Source organism: Atractosteus spatula, chromosome 2 (assembly GCF_055471065.1).
Source record: "Atractosteus spatula isolate fAtrSpa1 chromosome 2, fAtrSpa1.hap1, whole genome shotgun sequence".
Lineage (NCBI taxonomy): Eukaryota > Metazoa > Chordata > Actinopteri > Semionotiformes > Lepisosteidae > Atractosteus > Atractosteus spatula.
Genome location: NC_142707.1, coordinates 21,423,704 through 21,440,137, shown reverse-complemented (window position 1 = coordinate 21,440,137; position 16,434 = coordinate 21,423,704). Strand labels below are relative to the sequence as shown.

Genomic DNA, 16,434 nt, shown 5'->3' with positions numbered 1-16,434 from the left:
TATGTCCATTCTTCATTTTTTCCTACTTTGTGTTTTAAATATAAAATAACATGCTATGCATTTGTAATTTTCTTATTTGTAGTAAAAGTCAGTGCAGAAAACCATTTAGACTTTTTGATTTAACAGTATTAGATTAACTGTTTTCCCCATTCTTTTGCTTCACTTTAAGCCTATCTATAGGGTGGAACTTGTTGCATATGGTACTGATTCAAAGGTACAAGAAGAAGACAACAAGAATCCTGTGAATACAGGACAGGTATGCGAGCCTCAGACATACGGAGAAGCCATTAAGAAGTACTACTTGTTGTTCCGTGATACCGATATGGTGAGTGAATGATATGTGATTTCGTTTCCAACTTCAAAGAAAATATTGATTTAATTTGCAAAGCATACTATATATTGACACTAGTCAATCTGTCTTTTCTAACCACCTTATCCAATATAGGGTCCTAGGGAAGCCGGAGCCTATCCCGGCAAGCAACAGGTGCAAGGCAGGATACCCCCCTGGACAGGACATCAGTCTGTCACAGACACACATAGACACAAACACGCACACATTCAGAAGCCAATTAACCTACTGTCTTCAGACTTTGGAATTTTAACCAGAGTACCAAGAGGAAACCCACATTGCACAGGGAGAACATACAGAACCCAAACAGATAACACCCCAGGAACTGAACACATGCCACCCTAGCATTGTGTCTGTATTTGTTATTTTTCTCTGGCAAAGCTGAGGGCAGCAGCATCATGCTGGGCCAGCAGTGTCAGCCAGACCTTACAGTATACCTGCCCACTGAAATTTCAATTGTAAAACAGGGTGAAATGAACAGAAATAAACCAAGAAGAGGATCACTGATTTTGAGTCCCTCTGCTGATAGATAACCTGGAAGTTAGGAAATGTTTTTCAACAGTTCTTTGAGCAGATAGAAAATAAGAGAAAATGTTGGTAAAAAAAACAATTTGATCATTAATTTTATAACAGAAAATAAAAGTCCCTATTAAGCAATGTTTGCAAAACCTTGAAGCAATCACAAACCAATGTAGCAGACATTTAGCATACTAAAATAGCACATAAGCGAGAAAACACATTTAGACAATCTGTGCCTTATCAGACGTTTAAGGCCCCTAGTGGCAAGTTAGCATTAGTTTATTTTGAGCTGAAACAAAAGCCAAAGCACTGGATTCTTGGTAGCAATGATTGCGCACATGTACAGCTACAGACACCTCTACAGAAATTCAAAGGGGACCTTTTCCATAATTGTGCAAGTTGTCTTTACTACTAAAAATATTCTGGCTTCACTCCTGACTCTCTCCTTTCCTTTCTAGTTTTGAAATACACTCCGTTCACAATCATGGGTGCTCTTAACGAGAAAGATATAGTCAACATTGGCTGGAATCTTGCATCTCCACCTGTGCTTCAGTTCTAACAATTGTGTGTGGTTTGGTACTTCTGCATTTGTCTGCATGTGAAACCTGACTTCTGAATGGTATTTTCTCACACACTGCTAATTGCTGATATTCCCATTTAATTTTTGCTGTGAATATATACTACCGGGTCTGTACAATGTCTGTTATTTTTAACATCACCAAACCCACAGTATAAATATATATTAAGATTAATTTTCTACTTTTATAATTTAAGCAATAAGGCATGAGAGGCCGTGCTATATCGTGTATATACGCCTCACCAAGCTTTTTAACCGTGACTGTATCCACGATATAGCACAGGCCTCTAGTGCCTTATTGCTTTTAGAAAATGGTCCCCAAATATGTGATTGTTGTATAGAATAAATTTTAATTAAAAAATTTATTTAACACAAAGATTAAGCTGTTTACGTTCTTCTGCTTGAGAATATAGTCTCTCGTTGCTACACAACGCAGAAACACAACCATAAGTAACATTAACTAGCAAAAAGAGGACATTAGCCAGCCAATATGAGAGCACAAAAAATCACAAGGATCCTCAAGAGCGCAACAAAGACAGGAGAAGAAGATACATGTATCAAATACCTGAGAATCCAAGCTTTCTTATCTACGCTAAGAAGTAGTCTTTAAAAGCCTATGCGATTGATTTGATTGACTGTTATTTATCAGTCAGCCCATTGATATTTCTTTATCACACAGTAAAAAGTCAAAATTCCTTCCGGGGCGCGCGTATATCAGAGAATATAGCACTGCTTTGAAAGCGGGTCAGCCAATCAGATTTCAGGACCGGAACTATCCGTTTAATAAATTAAATCAAGAAACCTGTTGTTATAAACTTATATGAAGAACACTGCAATGTTCTGCTTTCCTCACACCTCCTTTAAACATTCTAACTGAGTTGAGTGGTATCTCTATATCGTCCCTGTGTGAGAACTCTGCAATAGACAGGTGCTCCTAAGAGATGCGGCCCTGCCTTACACCTTATGCTTTAGCAATAAGCTGTGGGTTGCTTCATCCTTTCCTAGGAAGAAGCTACATTTTAATAATGGATGGGATGGCTACTGTAAAACTCTTTAAAACCTCATCTAGAAACACATGACTAGTTTAAATATTCACTGATGTCATTAGAGAAGACCTGCATCTAACAGTCAGCTCTCTTTTGGGCTCTTTATGACCTGTTGGAACTTGAAAGTCCTGCTAGTAGAAAACGTTTTTAGGAACTGTGAATCTGGAAGATTCTCAGTGAGCAATAACAGACTGCAGAATTGAGGTCTGTCACGCCAAGTACACCTAGAGGGCACTCTACTTCTCTCCTGTTCCTAGTTCCCTGTGATTATTCATGTCTTTCTGGTGTGTCTTGATGTGTAGCCTATTTATTTCCTGCTTCTGATCTGCTCTTTGCTCAGCATTGACATTCCGATGTCCTGAGACACGCCTAGCACCAGGTCACTCCTGTCCATGGCCTGAGGGCATAGGTTTCTATACGGCATTTCCTGAACAGCTGAGCCCGGGATAGCAACCGCCTCGCGGCTACGCATAGGGTCTATTTTCGCTCTCCTGTCATTCCACGGTTCGTCCCTTCAGACATCCGTGACAAGGTCGTATTGGCCAGAGTTCCTCTTCTAAGAGCAAGATGTGAATAATAGCCTACAATTTATGAGCACTTCTTACATTTTATGTACATACGAACAAATATTCAGGCCATAAAGTGTTAAAAAACTGAGGTCTCTTAGCCTACATGCTGGTTTAGCATTTGCTTTTAACAGTAAAATAGCATGTATACAAAATTCTGGATGCTCTTGATTTACTATTTACCGTTGGTAAAGAAAAGATGTTGAGGACAATGGGGAAAAAAAATAATGCTTAGGAGCACAATTTAAATTCTGTCTGTGCATCAGTATTGGAAATTTCTCATAAAGGAAACAGAAAATTTAACATTTCTTTTGGTAATGTCTTGTTTTTTTAATACTGTTTCCAATTGTAACAGTGGCAAATACAGCTAAGGTTTCCATTGAAGCTTTAGGTTAATATGTTATTAGTTATGCTGTAAGACTAGTTATAACCTTTACATGTTTTTCAAAAATTAAGTAATTAAGAATTGTCAATTTTCTGTTTAGTTTTTGGAAGTCAGATTTGTGTTGCTGGTTACATAAATGTGACTTATATTTCAGTTTCAGTTTATATTTGCATATAACAATATCCATTCCAATTCAGTTTTTTTTTGTTTTACAATAAATACAAAATGAGGCTTGTGATTATCGCAAAACCTTTACTTGACATTTTTTACTGATTGATTCTAAAATCATTAAATACACTTTGCAGTATAAATAGAAGATCATGACTAAACATCAGAGCTACAACATGAAATTGCAAAAAAATTAAAGATAGATATTAAATTCGGATTCCAAGTCAATTAAAATATAAAGCTGGTTTTAAGGAAGACTGAGGCTAGCTATACTTCTCTGTGCTAGGTGCTACAATGTATCTAATTTCAGGGGACCTTTTTAAATCGTTGTGATTTGACATGGCATGTGGGCCTTAATACTCTGTACAGAGACTCAGCCTGTCAGATGCATTTCTCTTAAATTTCTCCAGCTCCTACTCCCCAGCCATCGTTATAGGCCATTACACACAGTAAGGGAGTGGATGAAAGGAACTGAATTTATTAGATTAGTTATCTCCTAGATACACCTGAGTGAACCGCCTGGATGTGCCTAAAGAAAGACTGGAATTTACCAAGAAATAAAGAAGGGGGTGGATGTGGAGAACTTGCCAAGTTAGCAAAGAAGCCGTTAATGGCTAGCCATTTTCGAGCTTATGTGTTGATTAAGTGCCGTATCCTTCATTAATTTAAAAATTAATCTCCTTCTTGCCCTGGGTCCACCATCTGTTCTCCTGCATTCCGCTCCACCGACTCCCCCATTGACTGCAGCAGACTGGAGTGCGGCACCGTCTGCTTTTCACAAATGGTCACAGCCCAGGGAGCACATCTTTCACCCTCTCCCACCTACCCCACACACCTCCCAGCCTCTGCCGTCTAAACCTTGGGCTGGAACCTTGTGTATCTTGGCAGAACTGTGACTGGACAAGAGTAAAAGGGGTTCTTCTAACTGATTGCTCAGCTCTTTCGCATTTTTTCACAGAGAGCACATTCTTCCTCCCTTGTGTGGATGCGGTTTATTCTGTATTCATACAAAGAGGAGAACGCTGTTACTGCTATAGCTCTTGTTAATGTGTCGACGTCACACTGTGGATTCACGATGGCTTAAAGTGCCATTGTTGTCTGATGTAGCACACCGGGATATATGGTTTAAAAATCAGTTGTGCATTGCTCCTTTAAGTATCAATGCCGAGTTATTTGTTCGGATGTAAGAAAAATTTACAAGAAAAAAATCAGAAAACATTTTAAATTCTGTCCATCCATTTTTCTAACTGCTTTATCCAGTACGGTGTTGCAGGGTAGCGACATCCTATCCCATCAAGTAATGGGGCACATTACTAAAACATTGCAGGGCTAAAACAGACAAAACCATGCACTCACTCCCACCAGGGCCATTTTTTCCAGAACCCAGTTAACCTACTTTTATGCTTCTGGACTGTGTTGAGGAAACCAGAGCAACCAGAAAAAACCCACACAAAGCTGGGGAGAACATACAGACTCCACACAGATAGCACCCCAGATCCAGAATTGAAGCCCCATCTGGACCCCAGCACTGTGAAGCAGCAACCACCAGCAACCACTGTGTCACTGCCACCTTATTTTAAATTCAGAAATATAAGATGATTTTTTTTTACATTTAGTTGAGTTTTACAGTTTTGACAATTGATTTGTTTTTCAATGTTGCAGTTGGGGGATTCTATTTCATTTCATGTCATTTTAACACAGATTTCATAACTGAAAAAAAATTAAATGCTGTGTATTACCACGGACTGCTGACATTTGATATTAACAATTTCTTTAGATTAATTTTCTCGTTTAATGTCAGTTAAAGTCTTTGAATCTACATGACTGTTTTTGTGGAGCAAAGGTGATTTTAAAAGCACGAGAAACACTTTATCATTTTTAGCCTGGATCTTTATTTTTAAAAGTTTGATACCATAATGTCAAGAAAAGCCAAAACAATACACTAATTGCATTTGAGAGTCCATTATCCTATATGAATATATAAGTTTCTAAAGCCTTCTGGAAGTTGAATGGCATTTAATTAATGGTTTGATAAAACAGCTTAAATCTTTACTTTCAGAGGACGTTTAAGAATGCCTCCAGCCGAGAACCTATGAAGCACATGCAAGCCACAGAAACAAAAGGTGCTTTGGCTCTGGACAGAATGCCTCTGGATGCCTTGTACAAGGTAAGTTCAGGCTATACAGCTCCAGCTCTTCAAAAATAATTAATTAGCGCAATTCAAATGGGTGAAGTACATGCAGTAATAAAAGCTCACTAGTTTTACTGGCCAACAGTTTTTCTTTTCTGCAAACATCTTTTCTGAAGAACTCCAAGCCACCAATAGCATTATTTTATTTTCCAGTTGAAGACAGTCAGGGGACGTCAACCGTTTTTCCAGAATTTTTGATGTTATTGTAATTTAATGTGCAGCTGGGATGTCTAAAATGCTCCATTTTGTGTGAGCTAACATTAACATGGTTCATCACCACAGGAGCCAGAAGCAGCAAAATAATGGGAAAAAAATGTAATCAAGACAACTTCCAAGCAAAAGACATCTGGGGTTCTTTGCACGTTACAAGAAACATGCAAATTGAATTGACTCTTGTGTTTTGCCAATATTGTGGACAGAGAAGATAAGCATTTTCTCATTGTAAACCTTCTCCAAATTAAAAAAAAAGTGATAAAGCAGGCATTAATATCAGCGAGGTAGCAAGTGGGGTACTCTGCGGTAATGTGGTGTTGCTGTTTGCATTACCCAAGTTGTAATAGAGAAAACGCTATGTCTCATTTGTGAGGGGAGATAAAGACGGACAGAAGCTAATGATCTGTAAAATGAAGAAAACGTCTCTTTGGGTTCTAGTAATAAAACGCTGTGAAATTGAAAGAAAGTGATAGCTCAATGGAGGTGGAGCCCTAGGGACCGTGACGTTAGGAACAGATACACAATTCATCCAGCCAAAGGCGCTTTGCTTCAAATCAGGGATACAATTATTGTTTCTTTTTATGTAAGTGGTGATCCTGCTTCAATAAAGTCTTTCGCTTTTAATTTTTTTCACCCAAATAAAAAAAAAAGATGTGAACTTGATCTGGGTTAAATTGCACTCTACAAATTGGATTTAGAGCAGCTTTTGTTCTCTATGCACTGTATGTAGTATTGCTGCATTTACAGCAAGCTTAATTTGATTAAATAAGATATGGCATCATATTATAAAAGTATGTGATGTTAAAATTTGAATTAAATTAACAAATTACATTTAAAAATTAAATAAAGATGTGAAATATATTCCACATTTATATATACAGCAAGTAAAATATCAAAAGGTTAATAACTGTTAAGAAGTGTTTTGTAAAATACTGCCATCGTGTCAGTTTGAGATATACATTTGATTTCCGTTAATTCATTTTATTTTTCCTTTTTTTAATTTACTTTCACCCCAGAGTGATTAATATATGCAATTCTTCAATGCAGAAGAGAGAAATCAGTGCATTTTGAATCAGCCTCTTTTAATGAGTATGATTTTTGCATTCTTTTTATTCCCAGATAACCTTTATGCTAACATCATTTTTTCTATATGGGTAATAAAAAAAACATTTTTCAGCTTGTGGAGTAGCTTTTAAGGGCTAATTTGTTGTTTTTGGGTCTGCTACAGCAAACATTTCAATTTTTTCACATTTCTAAATTAAGAAGTATAACTTTATGATGATATTGATGTTATCAAAAATTGATGTTTTTGATTGATGTTTGAAATATTGATGTTTTCCTCATAAGGCACAGAACTACAAGGAACAGGTAAGTGGGATTAAAACTGAAAGTGTGAATTGTTTATTCTTGATACGAAAAAGCACTAAGGACTGCAGTTTAACCGAATACATTTGTTTTCAAGTACCATTGTATGTGGACAGGTGCTGTACATTTATACAAACATGACTTTGTACTTTAGCAGAAAAGTATTTTTCACTTGTGATGTATCTTTTGCCACTGGAATCAAAACTAATTTTGTCCAGCATCATTCTTGTTGAGAAACAGGAGTGTGAGAGTGGAAATCAGTTAAATAACCATATTGTTTTGTCATTGTGCCAGCGGCCATATCACCCTTAACTCACAATTGGCAACCCACTGAAGCTAAGTAGGTGTGAGCCTGGTCAGTACCTGGATGGGAGACCAACTGGGAAAAACTAAGGTTGCTGCTGGAAGAGGTGTTAGTGGGACCAACATGGGGCACTCACCCTGCTGTCCGTGTGGGTCTTAATGCCCCAGTATAGTGACAGGGACGCTATAGTGTAAACAGGCGCCATTTGAGATGTAAAAACCGAGGTCCTGACTCTCTGTGGTCATTAAAAATCCCAGGGACTTTCTCGAAAAGAGTAGGGGTGTAACCCCGGCGTCCTGGCCAAATTTCCCATTGGCTCTTACCAATCATGGCCTCCTAATAATCCCCATCTATGAATTGGCTTCATTATTCTGCTCTCCTCCCCACTAATAGATGAATTTTGGTGAGTGTTCTGTCACACTGCGGCTGCCGTCGCATCATCCAGGTGGATGCTGCACATTGGGGGTGGTGAGTGGAGTGTCCAGATAAGTGCTATATAAGTCTAAGCAATTATTAATGATTATTATTATCATTCACACCAACAGGCCCGCTTCAACCCCAACCTTGGAGCGCATGGCTGGGTCTTGTCTGCAGGGCAGTCTGGCATCGTCCGTGCACACTGTCTGAGAGGAATGAACAGCCCTGTTATCACAAAGCTTGTCCGTGAGAGCCAAGCACAGTTCAATGCCATGTACCAGCCTCAGGGAGACACAGCCAACGAGTTCATCGTCACTGCTGTCCAACACAGAGTAGAAGCCATTGTAGAGGTGCAGTGACAGGGGAGCACTCCACTGCTGTTTGCAGAACTTGGGGAAGCAACACGGAGCACTTGAAGGAAAAAAGTACTTCATTGATCTGTTCTCTTTTTAATAACTGCCTTCTTTCTTGAGATCGTACAACTTGTCAAGTGTGGTTTACAGTATTGGTGATGGTCTCATGCACTTGTCTTATGTTTTAATAGTTTTGTTTTTATAATTAACTTATTGCAACTACAGCTAAAATTATTTTCATAAAAAACAGAAATGTTAGTCTTCTTATTTTTTATACGCATTTTAGTGTAAATGAACGGAGATCATTTTAAAGCTAAGCTTTTTGTTAAAAAGCAAGAACTTTTTTCTTGTTAAACAGAAACAAAAAGGAAAACTTTAACACTGTAGATATTTCATATCTGGGCTATGTCCCATGACAGTTTTGATTGTTCTGGCATGTGGCATGTATGTAGTGTAATTCTTTAGTTTAAAGCAGCATTTTTTGCATATTAGTCATTGTGATTTTAATCTTAAAAATCCCTTTATATCTTTTCTGTACCCACTTAAATTCCTTCCTGTTGTTTAGCAGCACAAACCAGAAAACCCAGAACACTTGACCCCATATGTTCTTGATAGATTAGTGTAAATGAAAAATACAAATTTAAAAGGAGCAAAAACCTCAGTCGTAAAAGTTTCCATGTAGAAATGCAGTAGCTTGCTTAGCTTAGTGCTTTGTTACTCCTGCTAGAATTCTTGTTTCTGTTTTAGAGAAGTATTTTATGTTAAAAAGCTAGAAATAACAGAAAGAGATGATGAGTCTGAAATAAGTAAAATTTGGGAAACAAAGCAGAAATTTTAGTATGAAGAATTAAAATGATTTATTTTCATGAAAACTCCCACTTATTTTATGATAGATTTTTTGCACTTATCCCTAAATTTTGTGTATGTAATCAAAGCACACAGCTACTGTATGTACAATATATTCAATGTGTTGTTGCTGACAAGTGTTTTTATTTCTTTAGAAAACAAAGATTAAGTTCCAAATCAACAAAGAGCAGCCCAAAAATAATCTTATTAGAAAGTTTTAATTAGAAATTACTTTTTAGAGGAAGCAGAAATTCATACAATTACACTTCACAATTAAAACAAATTAATTAATTTTTGACTTGTTTTAGCCTTTTCCTTGAAGGTACAGGGATTAAGATTTACCTGTTATCTTTGTTGTTGAAATTGTATCCATAAAAATGGTACCTCATGCCATTAAGCAAAATTGGAAGTGTAAAATGACTCTGTCCCATGATTTGGTTATATGCTTGTAATAAAAATCCAAGAAGTTACACATAGCCCAAAGCTGTACTGGTTTAAGTAGGTACTGTACAAAGTATGAAACTTTGTGTTTTTTGTCTTGTCCATCACATCAATTGATATCTTTTATTATTACAGGACCACTCATCTGCCCTCTTTTTCATTTTGGTCTGTTAGATTGTTTGTTTCACCCTTTTTTTCCAGTGTCTTGCTCCTGACTACAGCATAGGCATTATTACTGCTGACTCATCTCATCACTCACATGACAGTGGTTCTAGTTTATTTTGAGGCACTTAAGTAAACTACTGCTTAGAAGGAGAGATTATACAGTTTTGTGTGTGATTTGTGTTTCTAACTGGAAAATTTCTAAGTCACCGTTAAATGTACTACAGTTTATTTTTTATGCAGCCGGAAAACAGGTTAGACCTTTTAGACTATGCGTGATTATTTTATTCTTGCTCTGATGTACATCATAGCTCAGGTCCTCTGAGCAGTAACATTACAGCTGGCATATTGCTGACTTATTACTGGTTTTGTGGTCATATACAGTAGATCTACATTTTAGTCATTGTAACATGCACAACCTGTTTCTTCAACATAATCAATTTAAGGAATGTTCTTTAGTTCTTCCCCAGATAATTGTTATTCTAGTAATGTTGGAGTCTTCATACAAAAATATATTTCTAATAATAAACTGTCCGTAAATGGGTACAATCTGTTTTGTGTGGATGGATCTTATAATGGAAGTTGGGGTTTACAATTTACGGTGTTCTCATTCATCTAAATGTCCAAAAAATAGATTTACTTGTTATCAACATCTATCTCTTGAAAAATAAGATGCTGTTGGACAACCTGTGCTTCTGTTGCCACCTTAACTTTGTTTAAGGAACTTATTGTTTCTAACTGGGAGTTTATTGGATTGGGAGATTTAAAATGGGGTGTGTTAATACTGACTCATTCATATTCATATTATGAATCTTCATATTTAAGAATTGGCTGAATTTTTTTTTTTAACTTCTGTCACACCAAGCCTTCTGGGAGGCTTCACATCATGCTCACAGCGTTTGTCAAGTATGTGTCATCTGGATTTTGTAAAGATTTTACTGATCATTGTATCATAGCGTGTGTTATAATCACCTTGAAAGATAATCTCTCTTCTTTTGATTTTAGCTAAAAGCAATTTTATGATTTTTAATGAACAAGCTCCTCTTCGTCATTTGCCTTTAATAAACTGGAGCATTTTTTTTTCATCCCATCAGTTGAAGATGTTTGAGTCGTTTTTAAAGATGGTTTTAGCAATATGTTAGTCTCAACATGCTTACACCATTTGAGTTTCAAAGTTAAAAATCAAAAATTTTGCCTGAATTTTTCATTTTGCTTTATAGGGACATACATGTTAACCATTATATTGATTATATAATTATTTCTAGTGCTTAGTACATTCCAAGCTAAAATCCATGTCATGACCTGTAATGCACACATTGTCATTTGAGCACTGCGTCCCTATAAAGCATATATGAATGTAATTATGAGATCTTGTGCAGCAGTTATGAAGGGATTATGAAGCCATTATGCAGAAACATTCAAATAAAGTGTTATAAAAAAAACATTGAATTTTTCATTACTGCTGGTATTGTGTTATTATGTTGGCTAGTCAGAATGGTGTTAAACCAATTTTTATAACACCTGCTCCTCACGACCCAGTCTGATGACCCACTTGTTCAGTCTCTGTTTAGAACTGAAATCCCAGCAGACTTTTTCAATAGGAGTCGTATATCAGAACCCAATTGCTAATATAAAGTTTACCTTGCTTTTCTGAGAATACTGAAGAGTACTCTTTTCAGGCAACATTTACATTATATCTGTTGAACAATCTTGTTTTTGTCCCTAACATGAATGTGCCACAGCATCTTTAAAGGTGTTTAGTGACATATTAAAGGCTCATAACAAAAAACACACACCAATGCAGCTATCATTATAGATTTACCTAAAGCTTTTGACGCTGTGGTTCGCTCAATTCCTCTGGAAAAAGCTGTGTGGATTATTAGATGGAAACTCCCTCAGATAGTTTCAGATTTACAGTACAGTATGTACATCACTTTATAGATTGTATCTGTATATAAAGGAATTCCACAAGGTTCTATTTTGATATCTGCACTGTTCTCCATGTATCTAAGCAGTACTGTTCAGGCAATACACAAACGTAATGTCCATCTCTATCTCAACAATACCAATATAATCTGAACTGGAACTACTTAATTGGTGACAACCCCATTTGCAGCTTAGTTTTGACTAAATTCCTCGAGCAGTCTAACCTGTCTCGTTTCCTAAGTCCTGTTAAAAACAAAATGGTTTATAATTAAAATAGCTCAAACTGTTACGTTAGTCATCATCACAGTGATTGTGCATTCAGTTAGAACGAGCAATTCATTATACAAATCTAGGCATCAGTTTGCATTGTTCTTTAACTTTCAAAGTCACATTAACAAATTACATGTTTAAGTCAAGCCTAGGCTTGGATTTGTTTATCACAAAAATGTTGTTTTGACTGCTCTTGGTATCTAAGAATACCAAGAGCAGTAGTTCAAATACTACCCATCTTGGAGTAAGCTAATGAATACAAAATATCCTCTAAAGATGCACTTGGGAAACAATATGTTTTCTGTCATTCTACCATAAGACTTATCAGTGGCTCCCACCCGTCATACTCATCATTGCAACCTTCGCTCTTAGTGACCCTCTCTGCATTCTGGACAAATAAGATAAGATCACTTTATTAGCCATATACTGTACATTTTCTTGAATTCAGAATTTGTCTTTTTGCATACCCAGTTTGCTCTCCATGAGACATGCAGGCATGGAGAGAGAAGCTTGGGGTTAGAGCACAGGGTCAGCCATTTATACAGCACCACTGGAGCAGCTGGGGTTTTGCTCAGGGGCCGAACAGAGTAGGATTCCTCTGCCAGCTGTGGGATTTGAGCTGACAACCTTCCAGCCGCAGGCACAGATCCTTAGCCACAGTGCCACAAATGCTTCTCTGGTTTAATTTAGGGATCTTTAATTGGGAATACCCCTACTATGCTCATGATTAATTGGCATTCTTTCTGCCTTATTACTTCTTAAATTGTACAACATTTAGCAACATGAACCTCCATTTTACCAAATCAAAGATCAGTGACTGAGTTCAGACACAAGTCATTTCAATTTGCCTCTGCCAATGAAAGTAATTATCTGCAGTCCAACTTTGTGTTTGAATGTGTAATCACTTCATATGTTGTCATTTTGTTTTTCTTTCACTGTGCTGTGCAGCAACAGTTCAAACGTCTTGCTCTTGTTGACTGTTGTGTGGAGAGTATTTGTACACTCAGACAAACACGAAAGCATAAAGAAGTGGTGTGATGTGTTCAGTGTTGGTAGGCATACCTTAATGTAATGTATATGACAGCCTGCTGCCTGCTATTATTGAATAAATAAATGGAATTTTAGAAATCTGGGCTGTGTGCAGGGATGGGCATTAATGCAGAACATTTGCCAATAGCTGTATTAAACAAAATATGAAATGAGGTCCCCTTATAATGCAGACTATTTTACAAATAAAATGTGTGGTTATTGTTATAGCTATATTCTAAAGTATTCTTTAATTTTGAGATAGAATGCCTAGAAGCTATTTAGACACCCCTCTTCTGATTCGTGAGGGGTTTGCAAATTTAAAGATAATAGCCATTAGAATTATATAGCCTTAGTGAGGAGTGTGAACATCAAGCCATCTTCACCAAACTGAAATAAAAGCCATTAACTATAAAAAGACACTTTATACTGTGATAAAAATAAGTTCCTCTTGGGATTGTTTTATGGAGGTTTGCTCCATTTTGTGTTTTATTTAATGCAGAAATTTGTGTAATAAAGCATTTATCTGTAATATATGCTAAGAAGTGAATCCTGATAACTTTTTTTGTCATCAAATCTGAACTGTGGATACTGTTGGGAACACAGGGAGAACATACAAAAACTCCAGGCAGCAATGCTAACCACTACACTACCATGCCACACCGCCATTTTGCACCATACATTGAAAACAACTTTAAAGAGTACAGGTACTTCAGTACAGTACATATTAGATAAAGACTTTTAATTAATGCATATGTAAATAAATGTAGTTTAAGAATAATTGTCTACATTGTATGGAATTTGATGTTCCAGGGCAATTTAGTGATATAAAAATGCACGTGACATTTGTGTTAAAAAATGAATCCCTGTTCTCTGCAACAAAGTGCAACTTTTAACTACTATGGAGTAACTACAGTGTTGTAAATTGTGAACTATAAAAAAAACCTTGTGTAGTTTGGGTGTTGAGAAAAAAGAAATGCGGAAAATCCAGAAAATGAATTTTAGGACAGTCTTTTGAAATTGTTGAAAAGAAAAGTTGAGTCATAAAATAATTTTCAAACCTACAGTGCTTGTGGTGCAGACTGAAATCCAATTGCTAATTCATCTTTTATTGTATGTCTCAGACACAGAATCAGTTGCACATAGATGTTTCAGATACAGTTCGTATTATGGCTTCCTTTGTTTTAAAGACTGCTTTCATTTTTTCATCTGACCATGTACAGTAGCTCCTGACAGGAGTCCCAAAACATTTGACAAATGTGAAATTAAAAGGTGATTTCTGAGAGAACACAATGAAAAATTAATACTAAGTGTGATGTTGATATAACAGGCAGGCTTTTGTTTACTTGAAATCAAATTCTGCCTCAAATTTACATATTTAAATTTTTTATTTAGACATTTACATTAGGTATAGCATTCCTGAGCTTATGTTTATTGTTCATGGATCAGCAAAATAAATGAATAAAACCAATACAATGAAAAACAAATATATATATTAAGGATTGAAATATACTATAATGAGGAATATGGTTCTATTCTCTTCACTCTTTAAAAATTGCCACACAATTAATTAAAATTGAATAATCAGCCCAAAAGTGTTTTTGTGCTTCACTGTAACTAAATTGTAAACTGTTAAAATTTCATTGTAATCTCCAGCAAAAAACAAGTGGTTGCTTGTAAAAATTGGTCACAAGTAACTTAAAATGCATATACAGTAAGGCATGTTCTTATATGTTATTTTTATGTCTCGTAAGAGTTATTAACCTTCATTTATTCTCTTTCTTTTTTTTCTGAGCATCACTGCTGACACAAAACATTTATTTTGAGGCTTGTCTCCTTGTCTGTGTGTCTGTGTGTCTCATGGAGAGCAAGCTGGGGTATGTGAAAAGACAAATTCCTAATGCAAGAAATTGTATATGGCTAATAAAGTGATCTTATTGTTTTTTTATTATAATTATAAAGGTCCAAAAATGTGTAATATTTTAGCTACAATGGCTTCGGTCTAGGTTGGCGAAGGTCATTAGGACTGGACATTCATTTATACAATAATAAATGAAAACTTGATACTTTGTTTTATGACAGTGTGTCTTTCATATAAGTGAAATATAACTTAAATATAATGTGGTAGTAGGAAGCAATGAACAAATGCAAATGTAACTTTGAGGCTATGATGTATTTTTTTTCTCACAGCCCTGAGAAAATGTCTCTATATTGCAGGGTGTCTGACTTACAGTCAACACTTGAGGACCTACAGTATGTGCCAGCTCAGGTACCTCTCAGCAATACAGTATTTATCGATAAGGAGTAGTTCTCTAATTATGTTTAAAAAAACATGACATTTTTCTTCAAAAATAATCTTTAAAAAAGAATCAATGTGTCTTTGTAAAGTGTTCAACATTGGTGTTGTTCAGAATCACATTGTGTTAACTGCTGCACCACAGCACAATTAGAAGTTCAAGTACTGTAGGTACTGTAGCTGCGTCAGCATGCATAGGCTACATGGAGCCTTCTTCAGAATGAGCTCCACAGCCTAAATGATGTGTCTCTTTTCTTTTTTTTTCAGCATGGAATAAATAGTTAGAATTTATTAACACAATTTTATAAGAAGTTTTCCAGTTGAAATCCAGTTCAAAAGTACACTTTCTCATGTACAGTAGAGACCACTTGAGAACCTATTCATACAACAAAGAACAGGCCATGTACTGAAGACATTTGATACCTTACTCAAAGAGAATACAGTATCTAACCTTGAAGCCATATCTCTCCAGTTCTCGGTCGACAAGGCTGCAGAATTTTTCATCATAATGGAGGTCATAGAATACATAGATACGGCTGAACGTTTTAAGTAATATTTTCCTGTGGGAAAAAGTACACTTAGTTTTGCTTTCCTGTTTAATATTGGATAAAATAGGTTAAAGAAAAAAAGGTGTCTACATTTCATTTTTTATTGTAATTTCAAAAACCAAGACAAGGAAAAACCACTTTACAGATATACAGTGATAACGTTCAACAGCATTATAATGGCTAATGTTTCATAATGTTTTACGTTTTTGTATGTCCCTCATAAAACAATTTACACATTATTACTCCACACAGTAAACAACTATTTACACTTTTCACAAAACATTTATACACTGGAAAATTAAGGGCTTTTCCTTTATTATTTACAATTGGCACAAATACAACACAGAGGTAACAGACATTAAAATTGTTGGACGAATACAGCTGCACAAGCTCCAGATTGATGTAGAATGTTTTCTTCATGAGATTAAATTAAAAATAACTTGTTTTGAACTTAGAAAGTGTCAAA

At 36.0% G+C, this 16,434-nt stretch overlaps 1 protein-coding gene across 1 annotated transcript in view; it reads left to right on the top strand.

Moving 5' to 3' along the window:
• The window catches only part of gtf3c2 (general transcription factor IIIC, polypeptide 2, beta), a 47,967-nt gene extending 36,971 nt beyond the window's left edge, over positions 1–10,996 (top strand). Inside the window, exons 17-19 of the mRNA XM_088909540.1 lie at positions 170–325; positions 5,670–5,777; positions 8,229–10,996. Coding sequence (XP_088765666.1) covers positions 170–325; positions 5,670–5,777; positions 8,229–8,459 — 495 coding nt within the window. The 3' untranslated portion in view covers positions 8,460–10,996. The remainder of the gene's footprint in view (positions 1–169; positions 326–5,669; positions 5,778–8,228) is intronic.
• Positions 10,997–16,434: the final 5,438 nt, after the last annotated feature.